Source organism: Schistocerca piceifrons, chromosome 3 (assembly GCF_021461385.2).
Source record: "Schistocerca piceifrons isolate TAMUIC-IGC-003096 chromosome 3, iqSchPice1.1, whole genome shotgun sequence".
NCBI classification, from domain to species: domain Eukaryota; kingdom Metazoa; phylum Arthropoda; class Insecta; order Orthoptera; family Acrididae; genus Schistocerca; species Schistocerca piceifrons.
The window spans coordinates 636979992-637007311 of NC_060140.1; the positions used below are offsets into that span (position 1 = coordinate 636979992).

The 27320-nt window shown below is 44.7% G+C and overlaps 1 protein-coding gene across 1 annotated transcript in view; it reads left to right on the top strand.

Annotated features, from left to right (window-relative positions):
- Positions 1-27320, top strand: part of LOC124788908 (solute carrier family 22 member 7-like) — a 185993-nt gene that overhangs the window by 22365 nt on the left and 136308 nt on the right. The window contains exon 2 of the mRNA XM_047256191.1: positions 10602-10861. Within this exon, the coding sequence (XP_047112147.1) occupies positions 10608-10861 (254 nt within the window). The 5' untranslated portion in view covers positions 10602-10607. The remainder of the gene's footprint in view (positions 1-10601; positions 10862-27320) is intronic.

Genomic DNA, 27320 nt, shown 5'->3' on the forward strand with positions numbered 1-27320 from the left:
CGCCCAGCACATGACAACTGCAGAGTACTTCAGCGCCAGAAAAATACCTCTTCACAACGAGAGCTAGTGAATGTAGATGCATCTCTTGCGCGAGACCGCGTCGTACTGTATACCCCGGAGCGGCAACATGGGCGCGTTACCAACCAAACTGCTGTCAGCGTGGTAGCGGAAAAAAACGGTGTTACGTGGGCAATAGCGTCTTGTCCTCTCGGGTCAGCCAATCGTCAAAAGTAGTAACAAATTTTAGAGGCACTATCGACGACATTGGTGGCTGTATTAAAATGTGATAATTTATTCAAGGCGTATAATTGAAAATTATGTACACCTCAACCGTATCAGTCTCTTAGTGTACATTTAGTTTGACTGGGATTCACGAAGTGATCCAGTTGAGGGTGGCTGCCTCAGATGTTTCAGTGCCATGCAATAACAAGATCAAGGTATGAAGTAGTGTATCACATCGAAGGAATAAATTTTAATTTCTGGTACTTTGCCTGTCTATGGAAATATTGTTCAGGCGTCGTCTCAAACTGAGTGCTTTGCTTGTTGATAAACGTATAACTTTTTGATGCACTTAAACAGATAATGCAACTAGCAAGTTGTCTGTTACCTTGAACAGGCCATAAAACAGGCCCACACAAACTACAGAGCTAAAGATTAACGACACACAAAATCGAGTTTAAGGAACCCCGCACCAACGATATCAAACGGTGATAATCAGCTTTCGTCGTTCATTCCACATACGGTAAGTCTCAAGAACTGCGCAAAAACGAGTCAGACCTGCTATAGGTGTGACGATTCTTTACTGTGCGTTGTCTCACAGCGTGTCGCCACGTGAACCACTTCCAGTGGGTTGCCGTGTGATGGGTGCTAGTCGTGGCACTGGGCCGCAGGCGCTGTACACTCAGGATGTGACGGTTTAGTCGATTCTTCTTCAGGGTCAGATCGGTACGTGATACGTTCTGTAACTTGGTCCTTCTAGTATCAGTATTAGTCTTAATAAAAACCGCGTATCTTATATCAGAGACCGTACCATTTACCTGATTTCAGTTCTTTGTTTCTTACGCGATCGCTGGAGCATAGAAGTCATCCAATTTATATGTGGGGAAATAGCTCAGTGTAGCTGAACAAAAATATCATTGCAGAGAGTTAGTTTTGTGTCCCATTAATTCGCTTGGCGTAAAATAGCTTGGTAATATTTAAGGAAGGTATGGAGATCAGAGCAATTATACGTTACTTTAAAACATCACTTGCCCGCTCTATAACATTAGAGGCTGCCTTATTCACGGTTGTGCTGATCATCATCCCACATCACTTCTCGTGCATCTGTCCGATCAGACACTTGTCTTTATTAATTGCCAGCAAACTTCGTCTTGGAAGTATTGCAGTGGTCACATGCATTTCGTAATTTTTACACAAAAACGAAAAAAAAGTCGCTCAATTATTTCGTTGTATGTCAGTAATCTTGTGCCATTTCAATTAAAATCCTTACCTTTTGTTCATTACTGCTAAACATCCTAACTTTTAAAGTATGGCAAAAATATCAATCTTCACTATGCATTGCAAATATTCCCTGAATACTTATTTGCTTATCTTCTTGAGTATAGATTCATATTATGACAGCACTATGTACTCAATTTCTACTCGGTAAAACTTATTTATTTACCATTTTTATGCTTTAATCGTTTGGCGGCATGATGCAATAAGAACCAGTGGAAAACTATTACGTGGACTACAGATTCTGTAATATAGTTCGATCGATAAAATTATAGTTGTGAACTGGAGGAATTTAGGATTCCCTGAGTTCTTTACACTGATGCCACAGACGAACATGGTTGGCGTATCTCCGCTCACCGTTCATATGAGACAGTGTTTATCCTTTAGTCCGCGATCCAGATGTATGACAGATGTGCCGGTGGGCAGAATTGTGCAGGCTGTATCCTTGAGATGAACTGGTTTGTCATGGACATAAACACACAACCGAGTTCACGGACGACGGAGCAGGATGTTTCTCAATTGTGATATTGCCGAACCACCATCGTGGTGAGCGGTTACGCTTTCCTACACTTCATCACTACTATGAACAATCTTAGATAGCAAATACTATACGACGAAATTAATGGACTGCCGCGATAGTGTTGCAAAAAGATACAGTAATCTGTGCATTTATGTGGGCAATTTGGGAAGTTGCTTCCATTTGCATTCTGCATGGGATAGGTCGATATGTAGCGACATACACTGCATGGAGCTAGGATCCCCACGCATTTAGTAGTGGCAGAAGATGATACGACCCTATGTCTCGTGTCTTCAGCGATTGAAATGGCCAGTTCTACAACTTGTTAGTTAGTCAGCATCTCCTGTCCAGTCAGAGTACAGTTTGGTTTGTGAGTTGTTATGAGCGTCAAATAAAACGAAGCGACTTAGTTTTATTTACTGTTATATTTCTGTTTAAAATCGTGTTTCTTGCGTATCTGTGTTTCTAGTAGCCGCAGTTTCGCGTTTTAAATACTGTGTAGTGTATATTTGTGTCGGGAGTTTTTCGCTTTAGTAGTCAGTTACAACTGTAGAACTCGTTAGTTGGTCAGCAGCTCCCATCCAGGCAGCAGCACTTTGAAGCATGGAGTTACGTTTGATTGTTCTGCGTTTTCATTAGTTTATATTCTACAGTTCCTCTACTTTCAATATGGATGGTGTATGTGATTGCTGTGTTCAGATGCGAGCTGAGTTGGTGCTCCTTTTCTCCCAGCTACAGGCAGTACTGTCTATGGTCAAGCAGATTGAGGCTGTTGCCAATGGGGATCGCTGTAGGGGGCCGATATGGGGATAGACGGTACGTTCAGCACGTCACTCGTTTCCACCCCTCCCAACTGACCCACTACTGTGACAGTCCTGGGTACTGCCTGCATTGAGCATGACCCCTCACCATTGGTCGAGTGGGAGATCGTTTGGAGGTGTGGCAGGTAGTGAAAGAAATTCTGGGGGGCCAATTGAAGACCCACCTCCCCCAGTTCGTATGATGAACAGGTTTCGGGTGCTGTGTGACTGACGAAAACCATGAGGCCAATGCAGTCACTCACCCTGTTTCAGCGGAAGCTTCTCGGTCCTCAAGATCTGGGTATTCACCAGTAGTGGTCTTACTAGTGGTTGGGAGCTCCTATTTCATGCACGTAATTGTGCTTCTTAGTAATATGGCTGATAAGAAGTGGAGAAAATTCAGTGTGCCCGTCTCTGTGCGTACTGGGAGGCGTCATTCCAGATGCAGAACTAGTGCTTCCAGATGTCATGAAGAGCACAGGGTGGAGCCAACTGCAGGTGGTGGCTGATGTCGGTACTAACGATGTGTGTCGTTTTGGATCAGAAGAGATACTTCCTGGTTTTGGGAGGACAGCTGAAGTGGTAAAGAGTGCCAGTCTTACTTGCAAGATGAAGGCAGAGCTCACCATTTGTAGCACTGTTGACAGAACAGACTGCAGACTTTTGCTTTTTAGCTGAGTGGAGGGTCTGAGTCAGAGGATCTGACGGGTCTGTGAATGTGGTAGCGGGGGCTGTGTGGAATAGATTGGACGGTTCTGTGGATTAGAGGGTGTCGGGAAAGTGCAAAAAGGGCTTCATTTCAAAGGGTGCAGGACGAACACAGGAAGAGGGTGGACATAGAAACAATCAATATTGTAGTTTTGTCGCAGCTTTGTTGGGGAAGAACCAGAGCTCCAAGCACTAAGCACAAATCGTTGTTGGTAGCGAACGATGGCTGAAACCGCAGATAAGCTCAACCGAAGTTAAATCAAAGGACCTAACAGTGTTAAGAAGGGGAAGATTAAGTACTGTTGGTGATGTCGGCTTTGTTGCTGTTAGAAGTAGTTTATCTAGTAGCGAATTTGGAGCACATAATTCCTGTGAGGTGGTGTCTGTAGAGGTTGTACTTGACACCGGTAATAAATTAATGATTGGTTCCTTTTACCGATCCCCTCTCCCTCGCATCCACAAGACTCAGATGATACAATTGCTGAACACTTCAAAGAAAACTTGTCTCATCACAAATAGGTACCCCCCTCTTACAGTAATAATTAGTGGTGCTTTCAATCTACACTCGATCTATTGGCGGAAATACGTATCCAAAACCGGTGATAGGTATATAACATCGTCAGAAATGGTACTAAATGCTTTCTCTAAAAATTACTTTGAGCAATTAATTCAGGAGCCCACTGAAAGTGTAAATGGTTGCGAAAACAAACTTCTTAGCAACAAGTAATCCTGAGCACAAAGGGAGGATCGTGACGGATAAGGAGTTAGTGACCACGAGACTGACGACCATACCATCTGAATCTACCAAAAGTAAACGCAAGTGCATCTATTCAATAAGGCAGATAAAAATTCGTTTGGCGCCTTCCTAATAGACAGCCTCCACTCATTTCCAACTAACGATGTAAGTGTGGACAAGATGTTGCTTAAATTCAAAGAAATAATATGAGGCATTTGACAGACTTACACCAAATAAATTAACAAAAAAATGGCGCTGATCCCTCTTGGTACACAAATCAGGTCGGAACACTGTTGCAGAAGCAACAAAAGAAAGCTTGCCAAATTTAAAATAACATAAAATGACCGAGACTTGGCAATGTTTTACTGAAGTTCGAAAGTTAGAGCCGCTCCAGTAGGATACGTTTTTAATAGCTCCCACAATGAAACTGTCTCGAAACATTACAGAGAAGCCAAAGAAATTCAGGTTGTATCTAAAGTACACCAGCAGCAATGCCCAATAAATACTTCACTGCGCGATACCGATGGTAATATTGCCGATGGCAGCACCACTAAAGCGGAGTTAGTAAACACAGATTACCGAAAGTCCTTCACAACAGATGATAAAAGAAATGTTGCAGAATTCCAATCGAGAACAACTGAAGACTTGCTCTGCGCAGCGAAGCAGCTTAAAGCACTCGATAAAGGCAAGTCTTCTGGCCCATATAGTATACCAGCAGCCGTCTTAGATTGTTTGCAGATGCTGCTGTCATTTACCGTCTAGTTAAGTCATCAGAAGATCAAAGCCATTTCCAAGGTGACGTATACGCGATATCTGAATGGTGCGAAAAGTGGCAATTGTCTCTCATTAACGGAAAGTGTTCAACCACACGAATTTAAAGCCTGTCAATTCGACGAAATACCCAGAAATTAAAATTACGAGCAACTTACGTTGCAACGAACACACAAATAATGTTATGGGGAAGGCAAACCAAAGCTTGTTTTATTGGCAGAACACTTACAAGGGAACCTACCCATCGCACCCCCCTCAGATTTAGTTATAAGTTGGCACAGTGGATAGGCCTTGAAAAACTGAACACAGATCAATCGAGAAAACAGGAAAAGTTGTGTGAAACTATGAAAAAATAAGCAAAATATACAAACTGAGTAGTCCATGCGCAAGGTAGGCAACAACAGAGACAGGAGGAGTTCGGCAGCGCCGTGGTCCCGTGGTCAGCGTGAGCAGCTGCGGAACGTGAGGTCCTTGGTTCAAGTTTTCCATCGCGTGAAAATTTTAATATTTTATTTTCAGTGTATGTGACAAACTCTTACGTTTTCATCACTTTTTTGGGAGTGATTATCACATCCACAAGAAAACCTAAATCGGGCAAGGTAGAAGAATCTTTTTACCCATTCGCCAAGTGTAAAAGTTAGGTGAGTCGACAATATATTCCTGTCGTGTGACGCACATGCCGTCACCAGTGTCGTATAGAATATATCAGACGTGTTTTCCTGTGGAGAAATCGGTTGACCTATGACCTTGTGATCAAATGTTTTCGTTTCCCATTGGAGAGGCACGTCCTTTCGTCTACTAATCGCACGGTTTTGCGGTGCAGTCGCAAAACACGGACGCTAAACTTATTACAGTGAACAGAGACGTCAATGAACGAGCGGACAGATCATAACTTTGCGAAAATAAAGAAAGTAAACTTTTCACTCGAGGGAAGACTTGAACCAAGGACCTCATGTTTCACAGCTGCTCACGCTAACCACGGGACCACGGTACTCCTGAGTTGACGCCATCCTTGATGTTGCCTATCTTACGCATGGTCTACTCAGTTTGTATATTTTGCTTATTTTTTTCATAGTTCCACAAAACTTCTTCCTGTTTCCTCGATTGATCTGTGTTCAGTTTTTCAAGGCCTATCCACTGTGCCAAGTTATAACTAAATCTGAGGGGGGGTGCGATGGGGAGGTTCCCTTGTTAGAAGAGGCAATAGGTCTACTAATATGATTGCCTGCGAATCCCCTGTTATTTCTCTGCTACAGTATTGTTGTGCTGTGTGGGGTCCTTACCAAATAGGATTGACGAAGTACACCGAAAAAGTTCGTTTTGTGTTATCACTAAAATGGGGAGAGCTTGTCGCGGATATAATAAGCGAATTGGGATACCAGTCATTAAAACAGACTTTTTCGTTGCAGCGAGATCTTTCCACGAAATTTCAATCGACAACTTTCTCCACTGTATGTGAAAAGTATTTTATTGTCGCCAACCTGCATAGGTTGAAACGATCATAACAAAATAAGGGAAACCAGAGCTCGTACAAAAATATTTAAGTGTTCATTTTTCCACGCTCTGTTGGAGAGTGCAAAGGTGGAGAAATAGTCTGGAGGAGGTTCGGAGAACCCTCTAGTAGGTAGTTAAGTGTGAACTGCTGGGTAGTAGCGTAGACGTAGGAAATCGTGCCGATTGTGAAGATCTTGTAGTTCTTAGTTTCCTCTGGGACCAAAAATCTTAGATACTATGAAAATTGTCTTTTTATGGAAAGAACTCGTGAGTGGCAGTTCGGTGAGACAAAGGTTTCACATGTATGAGTTGATGTGCACGGCAAGGGAAGGAGGATGGTGGAGGGATACGTTAGTGGCCAAGCTCATACAATGCATTGTTGCATTTTAAAATGGAATCATGTATTTTATTCAGAATGATTCCAAATACTCTATTTTTTAAAAGTTTTTATTACAGACGAAAGGGTTTCTATGACGCAGTAACTGACGGATTAGACCACCGAAAATGTCTTGCTCGTTGGGTCTGAAGTGTTCCATCCGCCCGTCCTCGCAGCTTTTGTGGCCCCTCACGAAGGTTCACTTCTAGCCCTGGCTAGGAACCACGCACTCTTAAGTGATGTGCGGCGCGTGACAGAAATTACGCAACTAGCTACTCCGTAGGTTTAATCGGAAACGTTTGTTAGCGGACCTGGATTAATCTTCTGAACTGATACTCCTACAAAATCAGTCATAATATGCGCCACCAGCTTCGTTTTGACCAACGAGACAGAATTCAACATGTCACTTCTACAAAATCAATAATTAATGCTCCTTAGTGATCTAACTACTTTCAGAAAGATGCAGAGATTAGACCTCGGACTGTGAACTCCACAGCCCGAACTGTGTAACAGCGCCTCCGGCTGGCTCCAAACAGCTTCTCCTGATAACCTCCACAACAGCAAAACACGAGCTCACAGGAAGTTTACATCTCTTGCTTAAGTACGTACAGTCTTAGACATAAAAACTGACTGCCAGCCGGCTGCCACAGAGACGAAGTCGGAGTCGTTCACTTAAGGTGGCCAATAAAACCGACCGCCCCTGACAATGCCAAGTCCGGCAATCTGCACAATCTGACAACACTGTAAGATGTGTCATGCTGTGTGAGCCCGTGGTCTAGTGGCTCCGGCCGGCATGGTAGCTCAATGTATTCGGTCAGAGAGTTTAGCTACCATCTGTAATAAAAAACTGAGTAAACGGATTAACGAACAACCTGGACAAGTGTCATCGGACGTCCGCAACGAACAACATAGAACAAAATGAGATTTAAAAAAATGGTGATCGTCGTGCATTCTGAACTTATAGTCGCGTGTTCACGTCCAACTATAGCTCCCTTTTTTTTTTCTTTTTACCACATTTCGGCCCTCGTCTAAAATTGAGTCTGGTTGAACAACGAAGATTATTCGCTTCACTTCCAGAAACAATTCTGCAGGAGGCTCGTGGCCGGCCACCGGCCAAACGCCACCCGCCGCCTGAAATCGGGCGCCGCCAAGGTGGACGCAGCGCGACACTGTCAGTGTATGTATCACCTGTGATTTTCGAATTTAAAGGTCTAGTTATCCTCTTGCAGTTAAGCATTGACTTTTTACATACTTCAAAATCATGAACTACGGTTAAGCATTGTAAAATTGGGTCGCAAGTGGAAGAAAGGTGTAACATCTGCAACACACTATTTACTTTTGGTGTAATAGAGGAGTGAATGCAGAGAAGGCAGCTCGAAAGATTTGAACTCTGTGTGGAGCGAGTGCTTTTGGGGCAAATACGCCAGAAAAGATTGTTTCAACAAAGACCATCCTGGCATGAATGATTTTCCACATTAAGGAAGTGTCAACTACTGAAACAAGTGATGGATAACCAGTTAACCATCATGAGACATTTGCATTCAACAGGAAAGGTCAGAAGTCTGTGATACGCCCGCTAAACCCGCTGGGCAGAACAGGTAATCAGGATTGTGGAAATGGGCCAAATAAGGTTGGGGTTAGTTTCACCTTCTAATTGTAATTTATTGAATTTAATAACACATTTACAACCACAGCGGCACAAAGCCGAACCTTTACCAAATGCAACTCTTTCATGGCTGAAGGCCTCCAAACAAGAAATCTTAACAAATCAACAAGCTAAAAATCCAATTCAAATAGCAATAAAATAATTTAAAAAATCATATCACCGCTAAATGGAAAGCCACAAGGTAAATCAGATAGAACAAACAGATGCAGGGTGCAATACCAGTGGCTGAAGGTCACAATTAAGTTTCAAAATTTTAAAATATATTACCATAATCTTTTAAAGGCAGAAGGCTGCAATGTTTAAGTTTGAAAGATAATTTTAAGAATAAGGTTGCAAGATTGAAAGCCCACAATTTGCAAAATTTTTAAGAAACAAAGAAAAAATAATCATAATACTTACATTTTAAGTAGCTGAAAACATAATTAAACGCCAGAGGGAAAGACAATAAAGACAACGGTATTCAGAAGCCACCAGGGAGGTCGGTCTGCCCTCGTTCACTTACGCGAGACAGGCGGTGAGCCCAACCACACTTTATCCGTCGGAACCCAACCAGGGGACAGCCACGGACCGACTGACACAACGACTTGCTTCCCATCAATCAGTACATGAGAACTCAAACAGAAAAGGTCACAAACGTGAGTATCCACAATGGAATATGTATTAGCTGTCACAGTTACACACCATGTCTGACAGCGACAACAGGTGAGGAAAGGGCGCTGCCTGAATTTACGTCAGTGCCCAGGACAGGTAACCAGAACACTAACGGCCACAAGGCAGAACATTCCATTGGTGCACTCGAATTGAAGTAAACTAAAATGGTTAACTGCGCCGCATGGCGGCTAAATTTCAGCAGTAGAAACACTCGGTGTTGCTCACAGGAAAACCTCCCCATAGCAAACCACCGAAACGAACCGCTACAACATGAATGGACGTGGCCTGGGTAGTTGGAAGCCACTGCTCAACTTTGACGTCATGGGTCGGTGAACCACGAAGTTCGTAGCGATTGGACAGCTCCACGCCGGCCGGTGAGACAGAGCGGTTCTAGGCGCTTCGGTCTGGAACCGCGCGACCGCTACGGTCGCAGGTTCGAATCTTGCTCTCGGGCATGGATGTGTGTGATGTCCTTAGGTTAGTTAGGTTTAAGTAGTTCTAAGTTACAGGGGACTGATGACCTCAGATGTTAAGTCCCACCGTGCTCAGAGCCAAATGAACCATTATTTGAACCATGATTACGGATCTCTTAGATTTAATACCGGGTGATCAAAAAGTCAGTATAAATTTGAAAACTTAATAAACCACGGAATAATGTAGATAGAGGGGTAAAAACTGACAGACATGCTTGGAATGACATTGGGTTTTATTAGAACAAAAATAAAAGCACCCCTTATTGCTAGACGCGCGAAAGATCTCTTGCACGCGTCGTTTGGTGATGATCGTGTGCTCAGCCTCCCACTTTCGTCATGCTTGGCCTCCCAGGTCCCCAGACCTCAGTCCGTGCGATTATTGGCTATGGGGTTACCTGAAGTCACAAGTCTATCGTGATCGACCGACACATCTAGAGATGCTGAAAGACAATATCCGACGCCAATGCATCACCATAACTCCGGACATGCTTTAAAGTGCTGTTCAGAACATTATTCCTCGACTACAGCTATTGTTGAGGAATGATGGTGGACATATTGAGCACTTCCTGTAAAGAACATCATCTTTGCTTTGTCTTACTTTGTTATGCTAATTATTGCTATTCTGATCAGATGAAGCGCCATCTGTCGGAAATTTTTTGAACGTTTGTATTTTTTTTGTTCTAATAAAACCCCATGTCATTCCAAGCATTTGTGTCAATTTGTACCCCTCTATCTACATTATTTCTTGATTTATTCAGTTTTCAAATTTATACTGACTTTTTGATCACCCGGTACATTTACATGATTCTTAGACCCGTCTATAGATATTTTCTGCATCTGCACTGCCACCTGTGACCGTTACAGGTACCTACGGAGATATAATAGCGAAGAAAAACTGTTGTCATTCGGTTGCAGGCTAACATGGAACTACTAGCAAAAGATTGCGAGCAAGTAACGGCACCAGCATTTGAGGATGTTATGGAAGCTATTGGCGCAAGAGGGAAGTTCCAGAGGAGATTTAACACAATCTTCACTTACTTGGGTGCCACTGTCAATCTGATGAGTGTACATTTGTATTACCTGGCAATGCAGACTCCCGACCATTGGTGTTACGTTCCTGGCAGAGAGAATACTGGTTTGACTATTGATGAGTGGATGAACTTAACTATACCCAGGTAAGATTTATTAACATTACCTATATATACACACGCTTTTATTAATTATGTGTCGTTAAATTTCATCCCATTGTCTGCCTCATTGTTAGATATTCCATAAACAGTGACTTCTTTCCTCTAAGTAATTATTGATCCTATATTAAAGCACTGAAATGCTAAATATACAGCCGGTTGCGTGTAGGTCTGTTAGGTACAGCTTGATCCCAGAACCCATCTCTCTCTACCTTTGTGACCGTTTTATCTGCATTGTCCCAGGAATGAATAGGGAAAGACAAGTATTGGTGTACTATTGCATTCTGTGTAGTCGCTACTTATTAGATAAAGCTGCTAAAAAAGAGACAGAATAACATTTTCTTAAAAAGAATCACATAAAATTATGTGCAAGTAGTCAAATTACGGACACCATTGGCAAGCAAGATGCTAACGCTGAATATTTGGCATTTCTATGTGGCACACAGTATTTGCAGGACCGAACACGAAACGCGAATTAATGTTTCAGAATAGTCATCCACGTCTTTTCATTATTTTTATGTACAACACTCATTGGAAAAAACACAAATTACTTCCAGAATAGAAGTCACACGGTAGCCACGAGGTGTACAGTAAGAAAATTGAAAAACTGGAGGACATACTAAAGTAAACACATCAGTTGAAAAGAAACCAGCTCCGCTTGGTCTTTACCTGCGCTCAAAAATACTCTGAAGTACTGTTAAATCCAATTAAATATTCCGATAATTCTAATTCGCAATAAACTACTGTCAATAATTAAGTCTTCATAGAACACTGAGAACATTCCAAGGCATTACAGAACATCCCAAACCATTCACAAATATTCTAGAACGTTACAAAAAACTGTGGAACACTAGGAAACGGCTGGGAAACCTTTAGAACGGCCGGGAACACTCGGCCGAGAACACTGTCTCAAATCACTTACATTTGCATTAAGATGATCGAATTACGGGGTCTCTCCACTCAAATGAAGTGATTCTTGTCTACAGTTGTAAGTGGCAGGTACAAGGTAGATACTAATTCTAAAAACGCAGACATTCAGTCGCTTGGGTAAAGTTCATACACTTATATTTACAATATTTACGTGTAGCCAATGCTATTGGATTTAGAATGGATTCTCTCACTGAATAGTCTTCAGTTCGAGTAGTTGCCACTAGTAATTGACGTTTGTGGCGCCGGCGTTGATAGCAGGCTTTAAAGGCTCTCCTGATCTCTCTGTCTCTGCGTGCGCCAACAAATAGAGGCGCCGAAGGTGTGAGGTGGACTCGTCATTTTGATTTTTATTGGTTATCGATGTGCACGTCAGAGAGAGAGAGAGAGAGAGAGAGAGAGAGAGAGAGAGAGAGAGAGAGCACGAGCAAGTTACGTTACTGTTACAGTCTTAGGTCTTATTGTGGCACAGTCTTTCCTCTATGCAGTCAGTAGTGCTGTGTTGACTTGTGAAAGAGTTACTGTAAAGGACAGCACGAATGAATATGATGTATATATTGAGAGCTGAAAAGAAAATAAATTTTGAATAATGCTTTTTTTTGTATAATAGCAGTTTGAGGTAAGACTGCAGTAGTACGCACCTAGTTTGTCGGAATGATTGTCAGCTAGTTAACTTCCTTCATTTGCTTAGAGCTGAGAGAGAGACCATCCCACTTTGACATATCAACTGATTAGGTTGTTTGGGTCTCACAGAAATTCTGTTAACGTTGCACTCTTTTTAAATCATTGTTCACTTTAAGCATAGTATTGTTCAGACCAATGTTATGTGAAGAAAAGTTTTACTCTCTTCTTGAACACATGCTTAATCTAAAATCGTTGTCCTGAAATATCATTTCAAAAGAATAGTTACTCTCCCCGTTCCACTGTTTAGAGAAGGTTTATCATTACGCATTACCACATTGCACCATGTTGTATGCAGCAGTCTGAACATTGTTCGGAAATTTTATTTAAAAATACAAATCTAGATAGCCGCTGCCTGCTTGGTAGTTGCTGTTGCGCTTTCGACAAATCTGCAACAATGTTGTCAAGACGCGAGGTAAGTGGAAATTTTAATTACGGCCAGATAACTGTCTTACTTAAGTTGCGCATTTAATATAAAAACAAGTTGTATTCAGAACTGTGACAGTTCAGTTCAAATTGGATTCTGTTTAGTCAGATGTTAGCATATGAGTTTAAGTTGGATAACAGTCGTAGGTACATAGTTTCGGTAATACTTAGACTTTTTGCAGAGTGGGAGGTAAATTCGATCGAAATCTCATAAAAAATAGTGGGTAACTTACAAAGGATACAGTTTTCTCCGTGGTGGGCTGGCCATTAGCGGCGACCTCTGTCTTCATAGGCAGTGCCAACCGTCGACCCTGCAGCGAGTGACGGAGAATCTGGACTGATCACGACGCCCCCTAGAGGCCAGGGGGCGCTCGACTGCATTTGGAGCGTCGCCCTCTACGGTCGGCGTGAACACTGCCGATCCTGCAGTTCCGGTAGAGGCACTTCCAATGGTGCCGATCAGTTTTTTGCAGTCACGCAACACATTACTGGTGTTCTTTTACCAAATTTCCTAGAACTGCAGAACTGACGGGCATGAACCACTTTGCCACTGACAGCGTGTTTATATTTGTTGTAGTCTTTAGTGAAATCATAGCGTAATGCTACCTGTCAAACGTAATGCCTTCTTCTCCTGCCTTTAGCTTCTCGTATACCGTTTTGTTCAAGCGCTTGCGAACGTTGCCTTCACTCATTTTAACTCCGTTCATTTCATAATCTTGCTTCAGCAGTTTCTCTGTGTCTACTTCGTCACTTGTCATCTGTTTCATTTCTTCACTGTTCGTTCTTTCCTTTATTTCAGTTCAGCACTTGCAAGATCTCCTCCGTCCTCTTGGCTGTTTCAGCAGCCTTTTAAATGATAATATCACTTAACATTACTAAAATTCCAATTAATACGGTGTTCACTAACTCATGGAATTATCGAGCGAGGTGGTACAGTGATTAGTGGATTGGGCTCACATACGGAAGGAATTTCCCAAAATCACTACAAGCAAATCGAGGATGATTCCTTTGAAAGGTCGCGGCCGATTTCATTCCCCATCTTTGAAAACGCCATAGCTTGTGCTCCGACTCTAATGAACTTGATGGTGACTTTAACGTTAAACGTTGATCTTCCTTTCTTCCTTACGTAATTCACTTTCACCTACATTTATTTTACTTTCTATCACTTTCACTTTTTGCTTGGTCTGCTCTAATCAATTTCCAAAAGTGTACTGACGAATGCGTCTTCCCCTAGCCTATTTTGCCCTCTTTTGATACCCATAGCTTCGAAACGTCCTTCATGGATGGGGTTAGAGAGCTACCGTATTTTATAACCTCCAGAGGGCTGTAGGGGTGGATTGAAGAGTTATAGTGATATGAACAGACATATCGCCCTTGCATTTATTACATATATTGATTGCAATTTTCCTTGCACTCTGTGAGATAAAAAAATGGTACTAAACTATATGGTTAATACACCATACATCTCTTGAAACTGCTGAACAAAGTTATATACCTGCAAAGAAATAATCCCTGAAAGAAACCGTGAGTGTTTCAAAATGTTGACATACAAAATAGTATATGAACCATATGCTGTGTCATGAGTATGACACAGATCGGTGCCAAGATAAAGGGGGTTTTTGCCATCATACTGCCACAGCCACTGAATGGACCATTATAATCCAGTCCATTAAATAATTGGTAAGAACCAATTTGAAACTGAATATTGTAACTCCTTGAAGTCCATAATACAGATTTACAGTAATGAGAACAGGGATGTTATCAGGTACTTTTCTCTAGAGAACAAAAAAGACGAATTGAAAATATATGAAATTATTTCGCAGGCGATATGACGGATTACAGGATTTCTTTTTCGTGATTGTCACAAGCTGAACGCATCTTGCTCTGCAACGCATGCGTTTCAATTCATTATCAGTTTGAAGGAGCTGCAACAAGTAAAACACTTCATTGGTACGACTAGTGCCAACTGTGCCCAGAATCATTTGTCGTGAAATCTTAAACTACATTCGCCATTCATCCCATCTGTATCAATGCTTCGGTTTGTGCTGAACACCTAGAGATCCCTTTTGCGACTGCTTCAGTAATCTCGTTTTACCCAGCTACCTTTCGAACGGATAAACAAACTGAAGACATCTCCATATTCTTCACTACCCACCAAGTCGAACTATGTATTGAACCTTTCACTGACTGATAATTGCTTCATGCTCTCACCATGTCGCGCCATGCGTCTCGAGGCCCTGATTCGATTCATAATCAGATGAACAACGTCTGAATATTACTTAAAGATTCCATCTACTCAAAGTCTTCATCTGTACTAAGCTAGAAAGTATCTTTACTTCACAATGGCGAGATAATGTCATGGTCCCAATCCTTAAGCCGGGCAGAAACTTAACGTTCATCCATAGCTGTTCACCTGTTAGCCTTTGAAAGTACTCTGCAAACTGCTTGAAAGGTTGTCATCCAGCTAGGATGCTGGGCTCTTGAATCACAGGGCCTATTGTCCCACTATTACTTTTTCTAAACGCCAGCAGTCTTTTTTGATCGGCAGAAGGTATACAGCAAAGCTCGTTGACATCACATTTTACTTAACTCAATGACTGGTATTTTCGAGTCTCCCTAGCAGTTTTTCCCACAGGTTGTTCCTGGTTAAAGTTGGTACTTCACTCTTTACTGGTCCAAAAGATTGGGATCTCACAGGGCTCCGTGCTGAGTGTTAGTCTCCCTCATCACCATGAATAGGCCACTGGTCACCACCAGGATGTATGTCGGATATTTTTCAGTTGGTACAGCTCCCACTACGTACACTGGGCTGATCCCCAGCTGCAAGGCAGCATCCGAATGGTGTCTGTTTGGGCCCTTTCGCATGGTTTCCAGTTCTCTCTTGCCACGATACATTCTGACCAGAACTGTACTCTGACAGGCAAGTGCTTGGAATTTGTTACACAGTCCCAATTTCTGGAACTCCTTTTTCCTAAAAAGCTGGCTTGGCTGTCCAACATTTGCCAACAAAAATTAGCCGCATGTGGAAACTTAAAGGTCCCCGCTTCCTTACCCACATCTCTTGGGATGCAGATTGCTTTACCCTCCTCTGTATTTACTGGGCCCTGGGCTTCTTGAGATGGTACTAAGATTGCCAATGACATCTTCAGCTTTGAAACTGTTGGACCCAGTCCTTTATAATGGAGTAACATTGGCCACTAGTGCCTTCTGGACTAGACCCATAATCTTCTTATCGAAGTAGGGATTCTTCTTCTTCAGTTTAGATGGTGTCAAATCTTGATCTCCTACGCCATTAACATACAACAAATTGCCAATCATCCAGTTTCACATTCTTTTAGCATACAAACCAATGACATCCGCCTCGGGTGCGTTTATAAGATGGAATGCCCTTGAGGCCCTCTGCCAAGACTTCCACCAAACCACCTTAGAATGAGCTCACAGTGTTTTCCTGCAAACCCTGTGTTGGCTTATAACCAGTTCACGAACTAGGACCGATCCTAAAGGTTTAGTCGCCCTCATGACCTTCTGGCATCTGTCCTTTCACTTTTTCAGAAGAATCTGTTTACTACCGTCATGTACACCGATGGCTGTAAAACCATGGGTAGGGCGGGATTTGCTGTTACATCTCTCGCCAGTCAGGTATTTGTTTCCTGGAACGTTTAGCGTTCATATGGTGGAGCTGATAGCCACTAAAAGAGCCCTAAATGGTGTGAAACGAACCTCCCTTGATCGCCGTTAACCCGTGGCTCAATGAACAGTGTCTAAGCTATTGATCAATGTTACTCTTGTCACCTTGTGATAATACAGGGTGTTTCAAAAATGACCGGTATATTTGAAACGGCAATAAAAACTAAACAAGCAGCGATAGAAATACACCGTTTGTTGCAATATGCTTGGGACAACAGTACATTTTCAGGCAGACAAACTTTCGAAATTACAGTAGTTAAAATTTTCAACAACAGATGGCGCTGCGGTCTGGGAAACTCTACAGTACGATATTTTCCACATATCCACCATGCGTAGCAATAATATGGCGTAGTCTCTGAATGAAATTACCCGAAACCTTGGACAACGTGTCTGGCGGAATGGCTTCACATGCAGATGAGATGTACTGCTTCAGCTGTTCAATTGTTTCTGGATTCTGGCGTTACACCTGGTCCCCACAGAAAGAAGTCACAGGGGTTCATGTCTGGCGAATAGGGAGGCCAATCCACGCCGCCTCCTGTATGTTTCGGATAGCCCAAAGCAATCACACGATCATCGAAATATTCATTCAGGAAATTAAAGACGTCGGCCGTGCGATGTGGCCGGGCACCATCTTGCATAAACCACGAGGTGTTCGCAGTGTCGTCTAAGGCAGTTTGTACTGCCACAAATTCACGAAGAATGTCCAGATATCGTGATGCAGTAATCGTGTCGGATCTGAAAAATGGGCCAATGATTCCTTTGGAAGAAATGGCGGCCCAGACCAGTACTTTTTGAGGATGCAGGGACGATGGGACTGCAACATGGGGCTTTTCGGTTCCCCATATGCGCCAGTTCTGTTTATTGACGAAGCTGTCCAGGTAAAAATAAGCTTCGTCAGTAAACCAAATGCTGCCCACATGCATATCGCCGTCATCAATCCTGTGCACTATATCGTTAGCGAATGTCTCTCGTGCAGCAATGGTAGCGGCGCTGAGGGGTTGCCGCATTTGAATTTTGTATGGATAGAGGTGTAAACTCTGGCGCATGAGACGATACGTGGACGTTGGCGTCATTTGGACCGCAGCTGCAACACGTCGAACGGAAACCCGAGGCCGCTGTTGGATCACCTGCTGCACTAGCTGCGCGTTGCCCTCTGTGGTTGCCGTACGCAGTCGCCCTACCATTCCAGCACGTTCATCCGTCACGTTCCCAGTCCGTTGAAATTTTTCAAACAGATCCTTTATTGTATCGCTTTTCGGTCCTTTGGTTACATTAAACCTCCGTTGAAAACTTCGTCTTGTTGCAACAACACTGTGTTCTAGGCGGTGGAATTCCAACACCAGAAAAATCCTCTGTTCTAAGGAATAAACCATGTTGTCTACAGCACACTTGCACGTTGTGAACAGCACACGCTTACAGCAGAAAGACGACGTACAGAATGGCGCACCCACAGACTGCGTTGTCTTCTATATCTTTCACATCACTTGCAGCGCCATCTGTTGTTGAAAATTGTAACTACTGTAATTTCGAAAGTTTGTCCGCCTGAAAATGTACTGTTGTCCCAAGCATATTGCAACAAACGGTGTATTTCTATCGCTGATCGTTTAGTTTTTATTGCCGTTTCAAATATACCGGTCATTTTTGAAACACCCTGTATTTTATTCATGACCACTTCTCTGACCGTAGCTGTACTGCCTGTTCAGTTTCTTTCTATGAGTTCAGAGTCATCTGGGTATCTCAGGGAAAGTGACAGACTGCTTGGCTAGAGAAGGGAGTACTCGACCCTCATTTGCTTTGGCCGGCCTTGGTGGCTGAGCGGTTCTAGGCGCTACAGTCTGGAACCGCGCGATTGCTACGGTTGCAGGTTCGAATCCTGCCTTGGGCATGGGTCTTTGTACTGTCCTTGGGTTAGTTAGGTTTAATTAGTTCTAAGTTCTAGGGGACTGATGACCTCAGAAGTTCAGTCCCAAAGTGCTCAGAGCCATTTGAACCCATTCACTTTGGCGATCTCATGTGCAGATTTGTGAGTGCAAAGAAAACATCTTCTCACTCGAAGATTGAAAATTATCTGGTGGGCTACTGCCTCCTATGATCAACTCCACACTATCAAGGAGACAACTGGTGCATGGGGTACCTCCTTCCAGTCCTCCTAGGAGGAATCCACTTTGTAATGTAGCCTTCGCATTGGCCATACCAAGCTAACCCGGTGCTTTATTTTACGTAACAATCCGGGTGGCATGGCCCCCTTCTGGCTGAGCATGCAAGACACGGTCATCTGGACTTTTGGCCTTAATATTGGCAGACGAATCACTGACAATCATACTGGTTATCCTTTTCCTCACTAACAGTGGCGTTTATTCTCAGATCTAATGTTTTAAACTACTTCCTGGGTGATGGCAGGGTGACTGGGGTTTCCAGTATCTGCAGTCACATACTAGATTTGGGGACACTCGTCCCTACCTCCTTTTCCAGCTGCTTCAGTAATATATTTTAATTGCTTTTTGATGCAGACAGTCCTTTTTCTACAGCGTCCTTCTTTTCTTTTTAGCAATAGCACTTTGATGAATTGGATGCGATTGCACACTCCTGTGATTTGACTACACATATATGTGAATAAATAAATCGCATTGAAGTTTCAAGCGGTTCTTTATAAGTCATCAGAGAAAGTTTCCAAAACCAGCTCGAATCCCAACTCTCCACAAATCTCTCCTTTCTTCCATCGGAACTTTACAGCCCCGCCCCCCCTCCCCAGGCGGCTCATCATTCGTTGGTCAGTTTGTGCTTGGCTACCACAGGGCCCCAGCCTTTGCAGCACCTTTCCCCTTCCGTGCTGCATGTCTATCCCCCTGCTATTCCTCTTCTTTTCCCTTGGGGAACATATCAGGGATATTTCTGGAAATGCGTTCTCAGTTTTCAGTAGCCTGACATCAAAACTATCCCTCTAATGTTTTATTCTTTCTTTGTTCTCCATCTCCTACCCTTCCTCTGTTGCGGCGTTCGAAGTTCCTTTTCGTTTCTTATCCCTCCCTGTGCGCTCCCAAAGTCCACGCGTCTGACGTGTAAAAGGTGACTGGGTAACGCTTAATTCCTAGCCCCAGGTCGACAGGAAGGGTTCGCATGTAACCCCTGATACAGGCCAGGCCCAGGGAGGGGTGATTTCCTGAGCTTTTACCTTCCCAAATTACCCGTTGGTCCCTATGTCAGGAGTTCGCGAAGTGTGAAAGAACACAAGGCGGGTGAGACCTCCTCTAACAAAGGGAAGGGGGGCAGCAGCCCAGTTGGAAGGAGCGCGCCATTGGAGACCCTGGCAATCATGGGGGATTTTTTCCTGCAATGAGCCAATCACCAACTCAGTCTATGTCCACTAAAAGCAAACAGATCGAGGCTAAAGGTACTGAGCCTCTTCCAGCTGCACCTCAGATCCTCTTGGTATCACATGCTGAATAAGGACAGTCCTTTGCTATAGTTAATCCGTTCATTATTCAGAAAGGTGTTAAAGCAGTTGCCAGCCCTGTGAAATACTACTGTCATTCACACAGTGGAACTATGGTTTTAGAGACTAATTGTGATTCTCAGGAACGACAGCGGCTGTTCTGTTCGTGTTGAGACCCATTGAACGCTGAATTATTTGCGTGGTGTTATGTAATCTAGGCTGCTCAATGATCTCACTGAGTGAGAAATCCAAACTTACCTCTATGACGAGGGCGTCATTGCAGTCCATCGGGTAACGAAAAAGGTTGATGTATATTTCGTGCCTACAAGCACTCTTTTTTTTCTCACGTTGGATAGAGTAGTGCTTCCATCAAAGATCAAAGCTGGCTATGAAGTCGTCATGGTCAGACTGTACATTCTGAACCCGATGTTTCTTCTCCTCCAGCTACACAACAAACCACCAAATTATCGCCACTGGTGGCAAAATCACCTGCTGCACAACTGGCAGTGCAGGAAGGACAGAAGGAATACTACTGTGGAGACATTTTACATCCCTCCAGGGAACAAACATCTGAGTCTTCATCTGCCAACCGCAAAGGTTCAAAGAATCCAAATAAAGGCAACCAGTCTCCTCCTCTGCTGACCGGTGTTCCTCTTCCATGGTGTCACAGCGTGATACCCTCACCTGGCCGACCTCTGTTTCGCCGGTGCGCACCACCAACCATTTCTCTGCCCTGCAATCTGCTGGTCGACTTAGATCTCATGGAGCAGGATACTCTAGCCTCTGCGCCAGTAGCAGTGAGTCTTTGAAGGCTAGGACTCAGCAACTGCCGAAAAGACAACCCTTTATTTTTTCTCTTCTTCCATTTCCACATCATGAGTCTTCTCCAATGGAACGTTTGCAGCGTTATATTCAATAACTTGCTTTCTGGCTCCAGGAAACAAAATTGCGTCCTCACGGCCATTTTGATCTCTTGCCTTTATTTCTGATCCACTTTGACCTTCTCCCTGAGGACAGCATTCCATCTCCTGGGAGAGCCACTTGCTCATCTGTGATGATAATAATAGGCAAACCATCTCACTGAACACCTGGCTGCAGGCTGTTGCAATCCTCATTTTCCCTCCTTGGTTCACCTTTTATCTTTGCACTGTCGACATCCCTTAATCATTCAGTGGCACTAGGGCAGACTTCCTACAGCTTATTGAGCAACAGGCTCAGCGACTTCAGTGGGCAGCATCCCCTTTGCGAACCTGTCCGAGAGATGCCCTCTCGTCTGACCTTCTGAATCAACTGGACCTCATCTGCATTAACACTGGGACACAAAGGTTCCTTTGACTCCAAAGAACACCTATTCCCATTTGGACCTCTCGTTCTGCACTGCCCAGCTTGTCCATCGTCTCGAGTGGTCTGTTCTCTCTGACATGTAATCGAGCTGCCTTTTCCCATGTGCTGTCCGTTTACAAACTCTTACCTCTCCTACGGGTAAGGCAGCTTTCAAAGGCCAGCTGGAGGCTGTACTCCCTCCTGGCGATCTTTGTCGAAAAACATTTGCCCAGTTGTGATGAGCAGATAGAATATCTTACAAACGTTATCGTTACCGCGGCAAAATGTTCCATTCCTCGCAATTCACCTCTAGTGCGACGTGTCCTGTCCCTTGGCGGACTCAGGCGTTCCGTGATGCAATGCACGCTCGGCGACGTTCTCTCCGCGGTTTTGACTATCGTCCTACGATGGAGAACTGTGTTCGTTATAAACAGGTGCGTGCGCAGTGTCGTCGCATTCTTCAGGATAGCAATAAAGCTAGCTGGATCACATTTACTAGTTTTTTAACACTACAGCTCTTCCATCATGTGTGCCAGCCTCCGATGACTCTCTGGGACCAAGGTCCTTTCCCCAGTTTCCGGTCTGACCGTAGCAGATAATGTCATTGTGGATCCCATTGCTATCTCCAACACCTTGAGCCCCTGTTTTGCGGAGATTTTTTAGCTCCATCCACTATCACTCTGCCTTCCTCTCTCGGAAACGAGTGCAGAAGGCTCAGGAGATATTCGTCTCCTCTCAGAATAATGAATGCTAGAATGCCGCCTTTACTACGTGGGAGCTAGATTATGCTTTCACTTCATACCGACCTTCCACCCCAGGGCTGGACGATGTTCACATTCTGATGTTGCAGCTCCTTTCTTGTGCGGGCAAGCACTTCCTCCTTCATACGTATAATCGCATTTGGGCAGGTGGCACGTTTCCCTGACGCTGGCGTGAATCCACTATCGTACCCATAGCTAAGCTGGTAAGGCCAAACACCTTTCTTCTTGCTACCTCCTCGTTTCTCTCACCAGCTGGAACATATGATTCATGCCTGGCTGGTATGGTGGCTCGAGTCTCACAATTTACTAACCACTGCACAATGTAGATCTCGAGCGCTCCATTCTGCAGTTAACCCATCTCATGAACGGTTTTCTGCGAAAATATGAGACTGTGGCCGTGTTTTTTAATCCAGAGGAACCCTACTGTACTCTTTACACGTGGTGCCTCTGAGGCCACCAGCCCCGCTTCATTCAGGAATTTTTAACAGAGTTTTCGAGGTACGTTTGTGTTCTGCCTTGTCAGACACCTTTATCGTGGGGTGCCTCAGGTCTCCGTCCTGAATGTCGTCCTTTGCCATCACCATTAAACCTATTACGACCTGTGTCCTTACTGGGCTCTCTGGCTCCCTTTTCATGGACGATTTTGCAATCTCTGCGGAGTTGTCTCCTTGAGCGGTGTCTCCAGCTGTGTGTCAATCGTCTTTACTCATGGAGTATCGACAATGGCTTCCGCTTTGCCACTGAAAAAACTGTTCTTAAGAATTTCTGGCGGCGCAATGGGTTTCCTCCATTGTCTTTACATCTTGGGCCTGTTGCTCTTCCATTCCCTGAAACTACAAAATTTCTGGGGCTCAATCTTGATACCAAGCTTCTTAGTCCTCCCATGTGTCTCACCTGGCTGTCCAATGTACCCAGTCTATTAATGTCCTATGTGTCCTCAGCAGTAAATCCTGGGGAGTGGATTGGGCCACCTTCCTCCATCTGTACCGAACCCTTGTCCGTTCGAGACTAGACTATGGGTGTTTCGTTTATGCATTTGCATGTCCTTCATGTTATACTGTCTAAATACAATCCACCATCACGGCACCTGTTTGACCACTGTTGCCTTTTGTACTAGCCTGGTTGAGAGTACGTATGTCGAAGCTGCCAAATTTCCGCTATCACACTGACATGATGTTCTCCTCAGCAGATAAGCATGCCGATTGTGTGCCTTGCCTAGCAACTCATGTTACGCCTCTTTCTTTCATGACTCGTTTGACCACCAGTATGGGGTGCATACCTCTTCCCTATTACCTCCAGAGTTCACTTTCGGCTTTTGCTCCAGCAGCTTAACTCCATGCTAGCCGCCACTTTCCCAATGGCTGTGAACCCTTCACCACCTTGGCTTTGTGTGGCGGCCCGTGTTCACCTTGGACTTCATTCACTTCCTAAGGACACTACTCCGTATTCTATCTATCGCTATCAGTTTCTCTACCAAGCACAGAACTTAGTGAAAGTATCTTTGTGTATACTGATGCCTATCGGACTGGCCGTGGTGTTGGGTGTGCCTTCATCATTGGCATCGACCACTTTTGGTATAGGCTTCCGGATCACTAGTCAGTATTTGCTACAGAGCACTTCGTCCTGTATGAGGCCACCCCGTACATCCGACGACACAGGCTTTTCAATTGTCATCTGCTCCGATTCTCGCAGTGTTCTTTAGAGCCTGTCTGTACTGTACTTAGTCCACCCCTTAGCGCAAAGGGTTCAAGAAAACTTCCACTTGCTCACTCTTGAGGTAGCCACTGTGGTGTTTGTGGGTCCCTGATCAAGCCAGTCAGACGGGAAACGACGCTGATGACGTTGCTGCCAAGGCTGCAGTCGTCCTATCTCGGCCAGCTAGTTCTTCCTTTAACGCCGATGATCTCCGTGTTGCTGTCGGTCAGCAGTCGGTATTACTTTGCATCACCACTGATCTCCCCTTCATGGGAGCAAGCTCTGGGGAATTAAACCTCTCCCAGTGCTTGGCCGCCCTCCTCTCGGCCCTTTCTCTGCGAGATCATTTTAGCTTGGTTGTGTACTGGGCACTGTCTTTTTAGCCTTCGCCATTAATTAAGTGGTGATCCTCACCATTTTCTGCTATTGTCAAAAAACTTTCTATTGTTCGCCATTTCCTGACCCTATACCCTTCTTTTAATCACTATTGTATGTTCGCAATCTGAGTTATTGGCCATTTTAGCGAACGACGCATGGGCTGTTGACCGCGTTATACTTTTTATCCTTCATAGAAATATGGCGAAGGCTATTAATCTTCAATTCGGTTCCTAGGTTGTCTCTATACCGTATTTACTGCATCTTTCGCAAAGAGGAGGTCCTTGTTTTTAGCTCTCTCTCCTTCCGTCGATTGGGCTTAACGTATAGTCGCTTTCAACTCGTTTTTCGTCTTAGTATTCTAAGTTTCTGACGTGGGCGCTTATGACCTTAGTTGTTTTAGTGCCCTAAAACAAAAACAAAAAAAGAAACCCTACATAGGCTCCTATGGCCACAGTTCACCTCCGAGAAAAATGCTTTAGCTGGGAAAACGAGTTCTGCTGCACCAGTCGATCTGCTCCCTTTCGATCTACCGCCCCCAGCGACCAAGGTCGAGCCTATGAAAACCGATGAAGAAAGGCACATTCAGGTGGACGACGACTCAACAACAAAGTAATTCGTACACTACTCCTGTTGCCCCTTCGCTGCTTTATCAGACCATCTGACGTTCCTCATGTGGTACTGTAACGGCTACCAATGCCACGTGGCCCGATATCTTCAGTTACTCTACAGTCCAAGTGACACTTCAGGAGACACGATTCTCAGAATCTGGACTGCCACTATTAAAAATTACAAACAGTACCATAAATATCGAGTTAACACAGAGTTTGTGGACGAGATTGCATACTCATTCGATCTGACACTTTCAGTGAGCAAGTGTCACTAAGTACTGCTGCCACCCCCCAGGGTGTCCACAACTCTTTTGTGGATACGTGCATAGCGAGCACGGGACCCCGAGCTAATGTGGCCCTCCTTCCTTTCCGTGCTGCATACCTTCCTTTTTCCGCATCCTTCCCCATCCTCAATCTTCGCGCACCCCCCCCCCCCCCTCACCTCCGCCTCTTTCCATCCCTTTCTCCCCCTCTGGGAGTATGTTTTGTGCCTACGTCTGGAGACGGACGCTCGAAAATGTAAAACAGTCTCTCTTCTTCGCTTTCTCTGCTGACAAGTCTTTGTCTTTCTCTTTTCCTTACCTCTTCTCTTTACCCTTTTCTCCGCTGCGGCGTTTGAGACCCCTCTTCTTTCCTTTCCTTTCCTTGTCTTTCCCTTTCTCTTTTTTCCTCCCTGTGCGTGTCTGAAGGCCGACCCACGCATTCCCATGCATAGCCAGTGACGGGGTAACGCGTAATTCCCCGCCCCGGGTAGACAGGCAGGACATGTACGTACCCCCTGGTAACGGCCAGGCCCAGAGAGGGGTGATTACCCGAGCTGATACCTTCCGAAAGTGCCGATTGGTCCTTCCGTCGGTTTCTCGGGAGGTGTGACCTGAGGTGTGAACAATCACCTAAGGCGGGAGTGCCCTCAGAGAGGGCCCCCACAAGGGAGGAGCGCGCCATCGGAGACGCCGGTAATCATGGGGATACTTCCGCAATGGTTTCCTCATCATCTACTATGTCTGCTCACAAGCGTAAGTTCAATGAGTCTCAGCCACAGACAGTTCTTCCATCGTTGCCACAGTTCCTTGTTGTTTCTCGCTCTGATGAAGGTCACGACTTCTCCACAGTCAACCCTGTCATTATTCAGAAAGGTGTCGACGCAATTGCAGGTCCTGTAAAGTCTTGTTCCAGATTACGAAATGGCACCTTGTTGTTAGAAACAGTCAGTGCCCTCCAGGCACAAAAATTTCTGCCTACTTCACCACACCTTCCTTGTCCGGGTGGAAGTGCACCGCACTTTAAATTCATCACGTGGGGTCGTTTATACACTCTCCCTCGACGGATTGTCCGACAAGGAAATTCAAAACTACCTGTCTGACCAGGGCGTCACGGCTGTTCATAGAGTTATGAAAAGGGTTGACACCAACATTGTTCCAATCCGTACTGTCTTCTTGACATTTGACAGAGTTCAACTCCCATCAAACATAAAAGCAGGCTATGAGAACTTCCGTTCATCCTTACATGCCAAATCCTATGCGTTGCTATCGATGTCAGCGGTTCAATCATACCAGCCAGTCCTGCTCCAATCCGGCCAAATGCGTTACCTGTGGCAAGGATGCCCATGAGGGTGCTTGTCGACCTCCATCCCCTCGTTGCATCAACTGTACGGGTGACCATGCTGCTTCCTCTCAGATTGCCCCATTTTTAAAGACGAACGGCTCATTCAGGAAATCAGAGTGAAGGAAAAGGTGTCGACCTTTGCTGCTCGAAAGTTATTCGCCAGTCGAAAGCCCACTGTGCCTCACACAGGTAGATACAGCACTGTCCTTGCCTCTGCTCGGCCAACAAAGGAGGCAGCCACGCAGACTTGTGATCTCACCTTTAGTGCCACAGTCGTCAGATCGGCCACCACAAACATCGTCCGTTCAACCTCCCAACTATCACCTGCTCACTCTATGGTTCACCCTTCATCGGGTTCTGCTAAATCTCGAGCCCAAAATCAGACACTGGGATTTCCAAAAAAGAGCCTGCTCGTGAAGATTTTTTTATGTACCCCAACTTCTCAACCATCGGTTCCTCCTTCATCTCAACGTTCTGTTTCCAAAAAGGCTAATAAGGAACCCAGTTCCTCTCCTTCTCCGCCACGGCGTGACTCCTGTACATCACCGCCTGGCGGTAACCGCCCTCGGCCGTCTTCTGTGTCGCCGAGGCGCACTGCTGGCGGCCGATCAACCGGCCGATCGCTGGTGGCAGGAGCTGCTCCCGAACAACCTATGGATCAGGATCTTCTGCCTTCGGCTGAATGCTGTTCCACGCTGTCGGTCGCAAGCTCTGAGCAGTCGTTGAGGGCAACCTTGGTCACATTCTTCCATTTTCTATCCACCCTATGTCCATTATCCATTGGAATATCCGTGGCATTCGAGCCAATCGGGATGAATTGTCGATCCTCTTACTATCCTACTCGCTGGTCATCTTCTGTCTTCAGGAAACAAAGCTGCATCCCCATGACTGCTTTGTTTTCCCCCATTTTCAGTCAGTCTGAT